This window comes from Benincasa hispida, chromosome 4 (genome assembly GCF_027475165.1).
Source record: "Benincasa hispida cultivar pf3 chromosome 4, pf3_genome.v1.1, whole genome shotgun sequence".
Lineage (NCBI taxonomy): Eukaryota > Viridiplantae > Streptophyta > Magnoliopsida > Cucurbitales > Cucurbitaceae > Benincasa > Benincasa hispida.
In genome coordinates, this window is record NC_143481.1 from 33,092,209 (window position 1) to 33,107,877 (window position 15,669).

Consider the following 15,669-nt stretch of genomic DNA (forward strand, 5'->3'; position numbering starts at 1 on the left):
AAGGTTTCCCTTCTTTATCCATATACTACAAACCATTTAGGTTATCACTTAAAACACGATCCACTTGTATGTCTCCACATACATGCTTAAGTTACAACAATAACCAGGGATCTTAGTTTATTGGTTTGTAGTTAATGCAACTAAAATATCTCATATTTCATATACAGTAGTGAATAAAATATCTCATATTATTACATCACAAATGTTTGCCCATACACTTGTTTACAAACTAAAGGACCCTACAAGATTTAAGACATCAACCCCAACACTATTAACTGTCGGTCACTCCACTAAAGACCGACAGCTGCACTCTTCACATTACAAATATATTTTTGTGTCCATTGCATATAACCAATCAATAGTACATTAACCCTTCACAAATTGCTCGTAAGTACAGCTGGGCCAAAATTATCGTTTTGCCCTTGTAGTTATCTCTAACTTCTTAAGTACCATCGATCCTTCTAATGAATAATTAGTTATAGACCAACTAGAATTGAACCCCTCTCTGATCAGGAGAGGGTGTGGTGCCACATTGTTCAAGTCCCGAACCTTTAAGAGAGCAGTGTCTCTACTTGTCCTATAAATAGGGAAGGAGTAAATTCCTTCTTGTGTTGCTGCGTTCTTAACTCCTCAATCAGATGAATCTCCAAAATGGTATGCATATTGAGTCGGCGAATCTGACCACTCTCAACCATGCAGATCAAATGATCGCCTTCACAAGCAAGATTTCACAATCATTACTTAAAAAGGATTTGATGACTGAATACTTTACTGCCTGTTTTGCATCAATAGAAGTTTTACAGAAAAAGCAAAATTCGAAGCAACAATCTAGAGAATCTCTACAAAATTGCAAAACACAAGATACGTTTAACTCTCCCATTGTATTATACATATATCAAGTTATTGGTTAAAGTATCACGAAAAACTTACAAAAGAAACATTTATGAAAAATTTTGGAAGCAATACAACTACATATAATTATTTGGATGCAAGATTTTATAAAGACAACTGAGGAACCTTAAAACAAGACTTAATTACCTACAAAAGAGAAAGTTGCTATGAGAAACCCAAATGGGACTTAAACAATTTTCTCAGTAAAGATACTGGGTGAAAAACTAAGGGTTGACCACCCCACAGTCAACTAACCAAATTAAAAATCTGTAACAAAAGATAGGCAGATTAACCTTATCCAGGTGAGATAAGAAAAGAAGCTACGAAACTGATGATCAAGCTACAATGAAAAGGAGAAGCGATCACAACTTTGTTCTGAGGACGAAGAATTAAGCCAAGAAGCGACCACAACTCTGGGGATGGAGAATTACAAATTTACAGTTGATGTCATCTGAATGTCATATGTGTTTTCCCTTGTCCAAAATTTGGTATCAACACGTATACCTTTTCTTTTTAAGCATGTTGATGTCACATGAAAATCAGATTTATTTTTTCCTATCCAAAATTCGACATCAACATGTGTACTTTTTTCTTTTTAAGCATAGAACCAACTTCCCATCAAAGAATGGGGATATGTGAACTAACTTCCCATCAAAGAATGCATGTGTGCGCGCGTATGCGTTGTGTATGTTGGTAGCTTGTTCGATCCTTTAACCCAAAAACGACCATTTTGGCTCTCAACTTGGATTGCACAATGTTTTCTTCAACATCTCATATTCTTGAACTATGAAACTACCGCTTTAAAGTTATATGATGATTTAAATTTTTTTATATCCATTCGCTTATATGAATGTACAACATAAACAGAGGAGATAGAAGAAATGGTTGAATGAAAAGAGATTGGAAAGAAAATTTTTATCGGCATTATTTGCATCTTTTAACGCGAGTAAAAATAGAATTTCACTTCTCAAAATGTTGAACAATTTTTTTTTAAAAAGCATGTTTTTTAAGTAGAAATTTTTAGTTTTTAGTAATCTAACTATTTTTCAACTTTAAAAGAGGTCTAATAAAATGTTCAATTATATGATAAATTAGTATTATAAAAAAAAAAAAAAAACAAAACAAAATGATACAATTCTTGCAGGTGAGATTTTTCTTACCATGATATATTCCATCAATCGTCACGATTTGTCATATGAAGAAAAGAACTCCACTTGTCATCGTCAGGGACGAAATACAAGGAATGGTGCTTGGTCGTTGTGGATTTAGAAGAATAAAATAACGAGGATAATATTTAAAGAGAGAAGTAAAACGAGGATTGAGAGAGAGGAAGAAAATGAAATATTAAAAAAATGAAAAATTACATTAAATAACATTTTGTCTAATTTTTTGGCCAATCTATCAAATAATCTTACAACATTTGGTCATATCATACTAATATTTTTCATGGTATAGATTAAATCATAACAAATTGTAAAGTACGAGGATGAAATCGTTACCTGTTAAAGTTCAATGACTAAATTATTACCAATTAAAGATTAGAAACTAAATAGTCACTTTGATAAAAATTGAGGAACGATTGTTTTTTTAACAATTTTCAAAATCTCTTTATTAATCATCGAAGGAATATTATTTTTTTAGAAAAAATAAAAGAGCAAATTGCAAAAACTATCTTAAAGTATTATGGTAGTTGTAATTATACCCTTAAACCTTTAATAGTAACAATTATGCCCCTAAATTTCTAAAAACGTTAAAATTGAGTCATCAAACCTACAATAATTTTTAAAATTGAACCTCAAACTTATACAATTATTACAATTTATACGGTTATGTTAATTTAAGGGTTTAATTTTAATATTTAGATAAAGGCAAAGACTCAATTTTTAAATTTAAAAATTCGAGGGTATATTTGTAACTATAATAGTAAATTAAGGAGTTTTTGCCATTTTTGCAAAAAAATAAAATAAAATTACATTGAGACGTCGGTGAGATGTTAATTCTAACAGGAACAAGGAAGCAAAGACGACGACTTTGACCTTTTACGGTGGTCCGCTTCGCATACGCATCCTTCTCACTCTCTCTCTCTCTCTCAAGAGACTCAGAGAAGGACTTGTCCGAATTCTGAAGAACCAGATCGGACGGCGTAATTCTTGTTTTTTGCTTGATCCGCTTCATTATCATCTCCGCATTGTTGTCCTTAATCGCTTTTGCAGATCTTGTCGGCGAAACTCTCATTCATCTCGCCGGTACCCGTAATTCACCACCAATCATCCTCAGGTACTTCAATTTCTTCTTCTTCTTCTCGATTCCTGTTCTCTTCTGCAATTACGTCAACTTCCGCTATTGTAGTCATGGAAATTGTGTTTTCAATTGCGAATTTTGCGCCCTCGAATGATTTGCAGATAGGAAATGGATGTCGACAGTTGGCGCTGGGGATTGGCGTTTGATCAGTGGGTAGAATTACCGGTGGCTGGTTCTCGACCGCCAGCTCGATATAAGGTAAATTCTATGATTCCATGTCGGACTGTGTTGGTATTTCTTTGCCTTTGTTACAATTTTGTAAGTGTTGTAGATTCTCGGGGCAGTCTTGATTGTGCAAGCTAATTTCGGTGATTTCATCTGTTTACAATAGCATGCTGCAGCGGTTGTTGATCAGAAACTTTACATTGTCGGTGGAAGCCGTAATGGCCGGTATCTCTCTGATGTTCAGGTATTAAACGTGGTAGTCTACTTTGGTTTTTGTTCATCTTCATTGGATTGATGGGCGTTTGTCTATAAACAGGTCTTGGACCTCAGCAATTTGTCGTGGTCCAGTGTTAAACTTCAAATGAATCCCGGTGTCGAGAATTCTGATGGCAATGGTAGCCTAGTTGAGGCTCTTCCACCCATTGCAGGGCATAGTATGGTAAGGATTCTTAGGCGTGCTTATTGGTACAGTTATTACATTCCTCATACCATACCTATGTTGATTCATGTCAATGGTCATCTGATGGACTGCTTGGTTAATTTAAATTGGCAGGTCAAATGGGATAAGAAACTCATCATACTTGGTGGAAATTTAAAAGGATCATCTGATAGAATTTTGGGTTTGTGCTCTATGACCTACCTTTATAATATTTCTTAATGTTGTGCTGCTATGAATAATGTGGTGTTTCTACACTGCAATATGTTTTTTAATTGGATTCTGGAACCGTGTTCGCTTTGTATGGTCCTTGCAGTTCATTGCATTGATCTAGAAACACACACATGGAGTGTTATGGAGACTGCTGGAAACATTCCGGTATTTTACCAAACTTTTTAATGATGTGGTGTAGATTCAATTCTGATGCTGTGTTAACATTTCAAAAACTTTTGCTTATACCCCACCCTTCAAAATGCTCTTGATCGTATTGCTTATGAAGTTGTTAATATTTCAGATTGCTCGTGCTGGACATTCAGCAACTCTTTTTGGTTCCAAGATCATAATGTTTGGTGGAGAAGACAGTAGCAGGAGGCTTCTAAACGACATCCACGTTCTTGATTTAGAGACATTAACCTGGGATGAGCTGGAGGCAAAGTAAGTATTCATTCTGCTTGTCTGGTTAAGTATTTGTCTACTTTTTGAGACCGCTTCATCATTTTCCTTGGGTTTTGATAGGCAGTCACCACCGGCTCCAAGATTTGATCATACAGCAGCAATGCATGCAGAACACTACCTCCTAGTTTTTGGTGGTTGTTCTCGTTCAGCCTTTTTTAGTGATCTTCATGTGCTGGATTTTCATACCGTGAGTATTTCCTCTTCTATTTCCTTTTGGCATTCATATGTTTTCCTCATTGAATTGATTGTGTGTATGACTCGACCCATTGTTCCCTTGGCTTGTCTGTCAATTTGTTTACATAAAGAAAAAGATAAGAATATCTGTCAATATTGATACTATGAGTTTTTATTGTAACACCTTTGCATACCAAGTATTATACTTGTAAAGTGCAATGTCCTATATAGAAATCATGTTAGTCAATACTAGTCTTGATATGTTTATAATCTGGAACTACTGTGGTTGGTGCTTTACTTTTGGCAGGAATAATGATTGAACTGAAGTTTTGTAGTTGTTGTGGTATTATCTGTTTAATGAGTGATTATGATTCTTCTGGAATAGAAGAACATGAGGTCTCTTGAGCCACAGATTTTAACTCAGTGTCATAGAAGTTAGGGTCATTTCCAAATATATCTGTACCACCCAACTGACTTTCCAAGATATTTATCATGACGAGTCAACTGTAATAAAGAAACCATACTCTTAGCTTTGCCTCGAAGTTCATGGTTGGAATGCTAGAGCATCAACTATTTCAGCACAAGGTTGCTTCATTACTGGAAAATTGAAAGCTGGCGCTCAAGATCCAGCACAAGGTTGTAGCCTTCCTTTGCTTAACATTTTTGGTCAAGCTATCCAATTCTCCTTTTGTTGGTGGCATGGAACTTTATGGTTTTAAACCACTTGTAATCGTCCATGGCCAGAATCTACTGTCACTATCTGCTTATTTATAAGTGACTTTGAATCTCTCCTGGCTATCCCTCACTGCCTTCAGTATTTGATCTTATCATATGTTAGAAACTACAACCCAGACCTCTGCTAGAAGTATTGCATAGTGTCGCCCTCCTCTCACTTGTTTGTTATAGAACTTACCTTTGATAGGTCCTTGGGCTATTCTTTGTCTCATTTTGCCCAGGTAGACTGTAGAGCTCCACTAATGGTGTTTATTTTTAATGGTTCAGAGGTTGTAATTATAATGATTCTGTTCCCCTTTAACCATTCGAAGTAAATTTCTATTTTTCTCATAATAGACCTAAAAAGTATATTTTCCCGTGGAAGGAAAATGAGTTGGGGTCGAAGTAGGAATGCTGATGAGCAATAAATAATAAGCATTATAATTTTATGCATGCTGCAGATGGAGTGGTCCCAGCCACAATTACAGGGTGATTTGGTGACTCCTAGGGCAGGTCATGCTGGTATAACCATTGATGAGAACTGGTATATAGTCGGTGGTGGTGATAATAAAAATGGTATTTGGAGTTTCTTAAATTATTATATAAGCTTTAACAAATTAATTTACTAAAAGATTATTATGAATTTGTGGACATTCCTTTACAGGTTGCCCAGAGACAATTGTGCTAAATATGTCCAAGCTTTCTTGGTTAGCTTTGACAAGCGTAAAGCAAAGAGAACCCCTTGCTAGCGAGGTGATTGCAGAGTACATTCCTGCCTAGACTATTTCATATGGATTTTTCCATTTTATCATGATCATACGTTGAACTTTATCTGATGGTTGCAAATACTTGATACTAGTTTTGATGATAACATCTTGAAATCACTTTGATTGGACATGGTGTGTAATGTGCAACTGTTCTCGTCCTTTTTCTTCTCTTTCGTTGCAGCACCCTTTGTGTTTGTTGTATGCCTTTAATTTACTGGTAAACATGAAATATATTTGACTTATTTTTATTCCCTAGACATAGGGCACACGCAATGCAACCATGGTCAGTCCTCAAAGAAAAAAGTACTGGCCTGGAATTTGCATTGATATCCAAGTACTGGTATTTCTTGTATCAGCGAAGAATCTAGGACTTGAGAAGCATTTTGAAAACTTTTGTTTTTGTTACTGATGAAAATTTTGTTATTTTTATGGAAGGAGTTTTGATTGGGCACTTATGCAGCTTCTGTGAAGACAAGTTGTAACCCTAGAAGCAAAACATACCATGTAGTGTCGTAATGAAATTTTATGAAGTCCAAGTATATATCCTTGTAAATATGACAGAAAGAAGCTATTACTATTTCCAATCAAATAACGTTTTGATTTTTAAAAGGAGTCATATATAAATATTACATGTACACTTAAAGAAGTGTTTTCATTCTTTTTATGCTCTTGGCGTGATATGATTTTATTTCTTGAAGTTTAGATTTTTGTAGGTAGACAAAGGGTCCAAAAATAATGTCATCATAATCTACTGATCAGATGTGTACATGCCTACACGGGAAGTGTTTTCTTTCTATTTACTTTAGGTGGTTCAAAGTGTCATTGAATTTGTTAATTAAGATTTCCATTGTGCAGCAACGTAACTAAGTGTCTCTGTCTTCATTAATGTATGTGGTCGTCTTGATATTTTACTAACCACTTCAACTTGGGAACAGGGAATTAGTATTAGTTCGGCTACAATTGATCAAGAGAAATATTTGGTTGCTTTTGGCGGTTACAACGGAAAGTATAACAATGAGGTATGTTCTAGGTAATACATCTCCTCCTATGTTTATCTGAACCCTTGACTTATTTTAGTGCCGTTATGTGTCCTTGTAGGTTTTTGTCATGAGACCCAAACCAAGAGACTCATTGCGTCCCAAGATATTTCAATCACCAGCGGCAGCGGCAGCGGCAGCTTCTGTTACTGCTGCATATGCCTTAGCCAAGACTGAAAAATTGGACTTTTCAATAATAGAAGATGGTGTCTCTAATGGTAGACAAGAAAAGCATTCTCAACCAAATGGTGCTATTGAACTTGAGGCCATTAGAGAAGAGAAAACTAAGTTAGAGCTAACACTTTCTGAAGTTCAAGGTGAAAATTCTAAACTTAAACAAGAGATTGATGAAGTAAACAGCACTCATGCAGAGCTGTCTAAGGTATGACGTTAAGGTAAAAATGTACGTCTTGAGATATTATTTTTTTCATATTTCGTTCTGAAATCTATGGCTTTTTTTACTTTTTATCTCAGGAATTACAGTCAGTGCAAGGCCAATTAATTGCTGAACGATCAAGATGCTTTAAATTGGAGGTTGTATTTCATAATAAAATTAAGTTGAAATTACAAATTTAGTTCACTAATTTGGAAAAGCTAGAATTTAGTCTCTGGAGTTTAAAAGTTAGTTGAAATCTCATAAATGGTCCATAATAAAATCCTCATATATAGTTCCTAGTGTATGGACTATTTATGAGAGTTTTATCACACCATAGAAATTAAGGGGAATTTTTGGCCCATCGACTTCTGAAGTCGGTGTTAAATAACTCAACTCCACCAACTTTAATAGTGTTCACTATTGAAGTTTGCATATTTATTAAGAATCTTCATCTTTCCCTTTTTTTCCTCTTTTGCACATTATCGAAGAACTCCATCTTCATAATTTTGCACTTCTCTTTTACTCTTTTGCACATTATCAAAGAACTCCATCTTCACAATTCTGCACTTCAAACATAGACTTCCTAACTCTAATATATTAACTCCAGACTTCAAAACTCAATTCAGCGTCCTCCCTGTAAGTTCTATTTGTAAACCATAGGGACCAAATTTGCAATTTAACCTAAAACTAAAAGACATCTACATTCCCCCTTCCCATCTCTTGACAAGCTGGGACAATGCATCAGAAACTATCTTTTGAAAATCATATTGATTGAAAGATCTCAACTGGTGCATCCTTTTCTGAGTTTTTTTTTTTCTTTGACCAACAGGCGCAAATAGCTGAACTACAAAAGATGCTTGAATCAATGCAGTCCATTGAGAATGAGATCCAACTCCTGAGGGAACAAAAATCTGCTCTGGAGAAACATATGGAAGCTGCCTCATCAGTTCAGAGACAAGGTTCTGGTGGGGTGTGGCGGTGGATCGCAGGCGGTAACAGCAGCTAGGCCTTGAAACCCTGTTCAATAATCTCGCACTGGCAAGACGACCGCCTTTAAACCACCGTAACACTGAAATTAAGCTCAATTAGAAAATTTTTGGTATCAATCTCTTAGATTGGCAGGTACCAGAGGTGACCCTTATTGTGCAAAAAGGTACACGAATTTGACAGTCGGTACGAAAGATGAAGTTGTACTGTTGTCTTTGGAAACTCTACAGGTAATTAGACTTGTATTCTTTTTCTCCAACATTTGTTGTTATACTTAATTCTTTGGAGTGTCTTCTTTGATTTTGTTTAGTTCTCTTTCTGTTCCTCGTCAATACTTCATTGAAATGTGGGAGTGTTCTTCATCTGGCTATCATGAAAATGATTTATTTTGTAATTCGATTTTGTAGCATTCTGGCATTATGGAAATTCCCTTAATTGATGACAACTGTATGAAAGTTACTGATCAATCTCATAGATGGCTGTTTGATTTCTGTTCCACATTTATAGATAATTTATCAATTGGTTAAAATACCTTGGTCCATACTTTTTTGGATGATTTTAATCTCTATATATTTAAATGTTTGATTTTAATTCATGTATTTTAAATACATCTTAAAGTTAATTCTTTCGAAGTTAATTTTTTATGATTAAATAATAACAAAAAGTTTCATGAATATTTTTTCAATTTTAGTCTGTCACAAAATTAAATATGGTTGATTTTTCAAAAGAATATATATATATCATTTTCTTGTCAGTATTTTCATGATAAATTTAGGCATAATCACATTATATTTCCTTACATAAAAATTATTATTATTTAATCGATTTAAAATTCAACATAAGTACGATATTTAACCAATAATAAAAGTCTTGAAAAATAAAACTACAAACCAAATTTAAGATTTATATTTATGGTATTAAACCAATAGTATTAAAGTAAAAAATGCTTGATCCAAATCTAAATCTAAATCCAGACTGTCCAAAGGATTTAAGGCATTGTTTGGGTTTGTCAAGTCAAGTCCAAGAATTAGTATTAGTTATTTAATTTTATTTATTATTTATTTTTTTTTACAAAATTATTGATATTGCAAGGTTTTATTTAGTGTTTAACTGTCTTTAAAAAATTTATTAATTTTTAACACTTTAAAAAAAGTTAACTAAAAACTACATATATTTAAGTATATCTAAAGAAGAATTTAAAAACATTCTCTTTTTAATATAGAAAATATAATATATGAAATTATACATATATACATATTTAAATTGATTCAATAATAAGTTTATTGAGCCAGCCCTATGACCGATCTAAATATGGCTCAATTAGATCAGCCCATGAGCCAGCCTGATTTTCAAAAGGGTGAATCCAATAAATAAATGCCTGGATGGATCAAACGTTAACTTTGGACCAAATTTAGATTGGGTCTGGTTTGGATTTAAACCAACCTAGCTTTTAGACCAGTTGATGAGGCTGAACCACAAACTAGATTTAAATCAACCAAAACTGAACAGATTCTGGTCTAATAATATTCAACCTAATGGCCACATCCCTCACCCGCTGGAAAAAAATCAACAAATTCAGAGGCAATGAAAGCTTCTTCTATTCCCTTTTTTCATATATATCTATAATAACGATTAAAGAAAGTAGGGGTTTTGAGATCAAAACACCAAAAAGAAACCCAAATATAACCTAAAGTAATATATACGCAGTATAAATGTTCCCTTCTCCCTATAGTGTGTGTGGGGCTATTGCTAGAGCCTTTCACCGCCCATCCAACTATCGTGTGCAAACAGCTCTGTAAACAAAAGAATATAAAGTTAAAAAGGCAAACCCTGGAGATCGGGGCGGGGGTGAGAAGGGGGGCAAGTTCCAGTCCACCTCGGTTTAAATAGTGTTTCGGTGGCGATAACAAATATGCAAGATTGCTGTTCTTGGCTGCTTGAGAGGGAGATTTGCAGCCAGTCAAGCTTTTATTCATTACCACAGCTAATGCTTGATTCTTCTTTCTTCATCAATGTGAATATATGCAACTCCCAACTTTAAAGCTCACTGAAAGTATTAGGACCCAGAAAAGCAGAAAGAAGAACAAGAAGCCTCTTGGCCCCATAGTTCCATTCTTCTCAGATTGTGCACCAAATAATGGCAACTGGGAGATCATGTCATCACTTTCACCTTGATGTCGACGGGGGGCAAGAGAAAGGATGAGGTTGAGGTTGACATCTGCGTTCTTTCCATATAAGGTATTCCCGAGATCGCCACTTGATGTTAAGTTTCTTATATGGATCATTCCAGCAGTTACATGAACTGAACTGGAAGTTTGTGCTGCTGAGTTCAGCCTAATGGCCATATCTTTTGATGGATACTCTGAAGCAAATGCAGGAGGAGCAGGGATGTTTCCTAACATGTAGCTGGCACGTTTGAAGAATGGTGATTTTGAATCTGAAACAACAAAATCTCCTTTATGTATTTTATCGCAAAAGAGTATCTAACATCATGATTCTATTCTAAATATTAATGTTTAAATTTTTGTCTTGAGAATTTCTACCTGAACCTGTTTCAATGGCCGCAGGGTTTTGCTTTGAAGTAGATGCATCATTTATGGATGCCATGGACGATTGTTTTGTAGCCATGAACTCTTCTTCTGCTACCCCATTCACTTTCTGTTCAGAGATTTAGTAGTTTTATTGAAGTTAGATAGAAAAAATCAATATTAGAAATCCCAAGATCACAACAGCAATACTTGGAAGCTAAAATTACCTCTTCAAGAGTTGCTTGGCCAGAAATAGGTTCTTCACTACCCAAAATATCTGACGGGTCAAAAGCCAGCTGTAAGTTGTCATCTGCATCAAAGAATGTAAGATACTCTTCAAGCACGTCGACACCAGTTGGATCAGATTCAACTGGATTTGAAAGATCATTGGCCTCGAGGAATAATTCCTCATTGAGGGCAAAATCATCCAGAATACTTGGATAAGGCTCATCAAGTAAGTAATCAATATCCTCGTGCTTAAAATTGTCGCTTGATTCAGCAAAATTACCACTTGATTCGGCAAAACACCCATCCTTTTCGGAGTTCCCACCCATCCCATATTGCTCTGGTAATTGAAAGAAATCGTCACTTTGCTGTAGCTCAAATGTGTTGCCTGCGCATACTTCTGGTTTATTATCATTTTCAACAAGCACATTGGGTAGCTCAACATGATTGGTAGCATCTTGAAGATAATTTGATTGAGGTTGAGCATATTCAGATGGAAGCTCTCCATCAAAATACTGCTGTCCAAAAAGGAGAAAAAAACATCTTAATTAGCTTGAAAGTTCTATGCATAAGGACATGATGGAATAAATTAGTTAAAGCAACACACTTCCCAACAGATCATAACATGATTCAAGAATTTAGAAGTGGTTTTCTTCTAATACGTTGAGTGTTCTTTCATTACAATTTTCACCTAAAGGCTGCCAACATAAACATAGCACATGGTAATTAACATAACTAATTTCCTTGAGATTGAGGTAAAATTTGCATGCCCCACATTTGTTATACCCAAAATAAATAAATAAATAAAAATAATGTGGGGTGGAAAATGCTTAAGCCCCTTTTAAAATGTTGAATAACTTTTTCTCCTCCTATAAATGCTAGAAAGAAAGGTTTTGCTGAAAACATGACTCTCAAAGCGCTCTTCAATTCACTATTAATGGGATAGAGTACACCTTGAGAAGGCAATTTAGTTCATAATCATGCTTCCACTCATTCTTGATCCTTACCCTTCCATTTACATATGTTTCATATTCAATTCGCAAATAATGGACCACCCTATTTTCTAATTGTAGGGTTCACTAGAAAAACCTAAAGGAAAATCTGAGCTCATTTCAAACTCACTAAGCAGCAGTCAGCAATCAGTAAGAGGATACCGGTGTAGATAATCCTTTGCGACTTTACCGATGACAAAAATTATATTTCTTTTTCATTACAGCAACACAAGAATTTGATACCCGAAAATCCATCTGCGAAATTGAGTAGCAAATAGAATGTCGATATATTGAACATAGCACAAACCTGAGCAATATCATCCACTTCAAAATGCATATCATCATCGACATCCACTACCCCTTCATTGGCCACAACCTCCTCCCCAGGCAGAGATAACTCTTCATCATCCTCCCACTCCTCTTCAATAAATGGAGCTCCATATTGTTCTCCATTCTTAGGGCCTGAACCACTCTTTTGAAATATCCTGCAAAGCACATAAGCATCCTGCCCATCCAAAACAATACCCAAACAATTCAGTTACAACTCATAAGAAAAGCAAGTACATAAACACAAGAACCCCAAGAAGAGAAAACCAAATTTCCTCACCTGCACAACCCCAGCTTTCTCCAAGTCCTCATCCGTAAGTCTGTATTCGTGCATCACCCAATTGCTTCGAGTCCCACGAGGCGCCCGCCCGCTGTGGTAAACAAGAGTCTTCTTCATTCCAACCACTCGGGAGTTATGTCGAACCGGCCGGTCCTTCCCAGTCGTCTTCCAGTACCCATTCTCAGTAGCTCTGTTCGTCCTCGAACTGTTACCATACTTCTTATCCAAAGGACTAAAAAAGTACCACTCCAAGTCCCTGGTCTTCAACTTGGACTTCCCTAAAAACAAAATTCCCAACAAATAACACCTCCATCACCTGAATTCCCAACAAAACATACAAAAATCAAAATGAAAAATCTAAGGCATCTTACCAGGAAGGTCCCAAGGCTCCGATTTATATATTTCAGTAACGGAGATAGGATCAAAACGAAGAGATTTGCCAGAAACCTTGCGCCTAAGGTAATAGCGCACAATTTCCTCGTCAGTGGGGTGAAATCGAAACCCCGGAGCAAGAGATGTAGTAGAATCAGAGCCCATAAGCAAAACAACCAGAAAAATCGAAGAACGATTAGGGTTTAACCGAATTACGAACTCAAAAATCGAAGCGCAAAATTTGAACTGTGATTGAAAACAAGATTTCCAAATCTATCTTCAGGAATTAATCCTTTGATTTTCAATCAATCAGAATCAGAATCAGAATCATATGGATGAAAGAATCAGCAGACTGAGGAAGAACAAAGCGGAACCATTGCCAAAATAGAAGTCCATATTTTCTCCTGTTATTCGTCAAGGGCTCTTTTAAGAGTCTTAAACAATTAAGAAGGTTCGGGAATTAACGTAGCCTAAAATCACCCGTCTGTCACACTTTCCAAGTAAACGTATCGCCTATGGCTGGTGGTGGGAAGGCTTTGGTTGGAAGGCTAGCAATCAGTTTCTTACACGTGGTCAGTTGAGAATCGGTAATTTCACTGTGACGTAATTGCATCCGTCAGATTAATCTTCGTCACCAGATCAAATGTACCAGCAATCCAAGGGTTGTTATTTAACGTCAAAACTTATCTAAATTGCGCTTTTACAAAATTTTAATTGAAACACAGCCAAATAACTTAATTCTAATAGTCTCTTTCTCCATATGCACAAATAAATTTATTTTAATTACTTTTTAAAAAAAAAATTAAAAATTGTCACATGATAATTTTTTATTAAAAATAATAAAGGCGACATAAAATAAATAGGCACGGTCGGACTAACACCTAAATATTTTCTCAATATAATTACACTTCTAATTAAAAAAGTTATTAATCAGTTAAATTACATATTTAATTCTAAAATTCTTAGAATTGTGCTTATTTGATTCTAACAATTACCATTTTGTTTTTCGTTTTTTTAAATTAAGTTGGTAAACTTTATCTTCACCCATAATTTTTTTTTGTTATGTTATTTGCTTTATAAGATTGTTTTCCAAAATCAAACCAATCATTACAATTTAAAAAAATAATTTTTAAATTTTCTTTTTTTCTAGAAGTTAACTGAGAATTTAAGTGTTTAATTAGGAAATGTGAAAATTATGATTTATAATAAATAAGTTATAAGAAAAAATAGTAATTTTCCAATACGAAAAATTAAAAATTAAATGGTTATCAAAGAGACCTAAACTTAATACTTTAACTTTGTTTTTTTTTTAATTCATGGATTTATTGTATATAAAATTGAAAGTTTAAATTTCCAATAAATATAAAATTGAAATTTATAACAAATAGATCAATTAATATTGCTTTTAAAAAAGTTGAATTTGTCAATCACATATTGGCTACTTTCTCCATTGAAAAGATTGTAAAGAAATATTTATTTAGGGATATAAGAGTTATTTACAAAACAATTAAGAAATTTGTAATACAATAATAATATATATATATAACTCAAGAATGTGCTAGGAAAGTTTCCAAAGATATTACTTAATTGTTAAGTCAGAGAAATAAAGGTGGCTAACCTAATGTCGTCATCAATTTTAGCTCTAACTTAACTTTTGACCATTCATTTTTTAAGCTTTATCTTATCAAATTTATATATTTCTTAAAGACTAGGCACCAACATTTTATTTTCTAAATAATTTACCATACCTTGTTAAATGAAGATCAATTTTGTTTATATATTTGAATTTCTAATTGTAATAAATAAATGAAATACACAACTCTATTGTGAGAAGACTCCAACCATAGAAGATTATATCATCTCTCTTTATATATATATATATATATATTTCTACTATTATTTTAGTATCTTTCATGGTTAATTCAAATACCTATTGGTGAGTACTTAAATTTAATTTATTTATTTAGTATAAAATTGGAGAATCAATAGATAGAAGTTCCTTACTTCAAACTTGATAACACATAGTTTATATGAGTTAAATTATACTTATTTTGAAAATTAAAATCTAATCTAAATTGAAAGTAATGTTTCATTTGTTAACTCTTATAATCACGTCAAAAAAATTTTAGCTCGTTTTATTGTTTGATTTGCTTTGGCTTTGAGAATCGTTTTAATTTTACTTTATAGTTTTGGCTCTTCTAGTTCATAAGATCTTTGAGATTCTTTTGTTTAAAATCTCCAAGTGATTAGTTGATGTAATTAATTGTGACTTTATGGTTCTGCTCTCCCATTCTCTAGCTTTTAACGATATTTTTTAAAAAGGAAAAACGTTTTGGGCCAACGACTAATAGTGGCCCATTGGATGCCTATTTACAAGTGGCCCAAAATGTTTCACCTTGGATTGGTAGATGATTGGCCCATT

At 34.2% G+C, this 15,669-nt stretch overlaps 2 protein-coding genes across 6 annotated transcripts; one reads left to right on the forward strand and one right to left on the reverse strand.

Annotated features, from left to right (window-relative positions):
• The first annotated feature begins 2,867 nt into the window (after window positions 1–2,867).
• Window positions 2,868–8,990, forward strand: LOC120076679 (Galactose oxidase/kelch repeat superfamily protein). 2 transcript variants are annotated; one of them, XM_039030574.2, is made up of 14 exons: window positions 2,868–3,168; window positions 3,294–3,390; window positions 3,524–3,601; window positions 3,674–3,796; window positions 3,911–3,977; window positions 4,110–4,171; window positions 4,308–4,447; window positions 4,529–4,655; window positions 5,818–5,932; window positions 6,021–6,109; window positions 7,059–7,142; window positions 7,222–7,542; window positions 7,635–7,694; window positions 8,366–8,990. In XM_039030574.2, the coding sequence occupies exons 2-14, from the start codon at window positions 3,301–3,303 to the stop codon at window positions 8,540–8,542; spliced, it is 1,533 nt and encodes a 510-aa protein (XP_038886502.1). In that variant the 5' UTR covers window positions 2,868–3,168; window positions 3,294–3,300; the 3' UTR covers window positions 8,543–8,990. The 2 variants fall into 2 exon arrangements, with proteins under 2 accessions (XP_038886502.1, XP_038886503.1); XM_039030575.2 differs by having other exon boundaries at window positions 2,938–3,168; window positions 3,464–3,601.
• A 1,107-nt stretch (window positions 8,991–10,097) lies between these two features.
• On the reverse strand, window positions 10,098–13,755 carry LOC120076678 (NAC domain-containing protein 78-like). Of its 4 annotated transcripts, none has more exons than XR_016528910.1 (7): window positions 13,247–13,736; window positions 12,876–13,153; window positions 12,576–12,773; window positions 11,279–11,791; window positions 11,067–11,181; window positions 10,400–10,960; window positions 10,098–10,316 (listed from the first exon to the last, which is right to left on the reverse strand). XR_016528910.1 is itself a non-coding variant. In XM_039030572.2 (6 exons), exons 1-6 carry the CDS (start codon window positions 13,410–13,412, stop codon window positions 10,533–10,535), a joined length of 1,698 nt encoding a protein of 565 aa, XP_038886500.1. In that variant the 5' UTR covers window positions 13,413–13,755; the 3' UTR covers window positions 10,098–10,532. The 4 variants fall into 4 exon arrangements, 2 of the variants coding, with proteins under 2 accessions (XP_038886500.1, XP_038886499.1); XR_005481603.2 differs by having other exon boundaries at window positions 11,279–11,794; window positions 13,247–13,725; XM_039030572.2 differs by having other exon boundaries at window positions 10,098–10,960; window positions 13,247–13,755.
• Window positions 13,756–15,669: the final 1,914 nt, after the last annotated feature.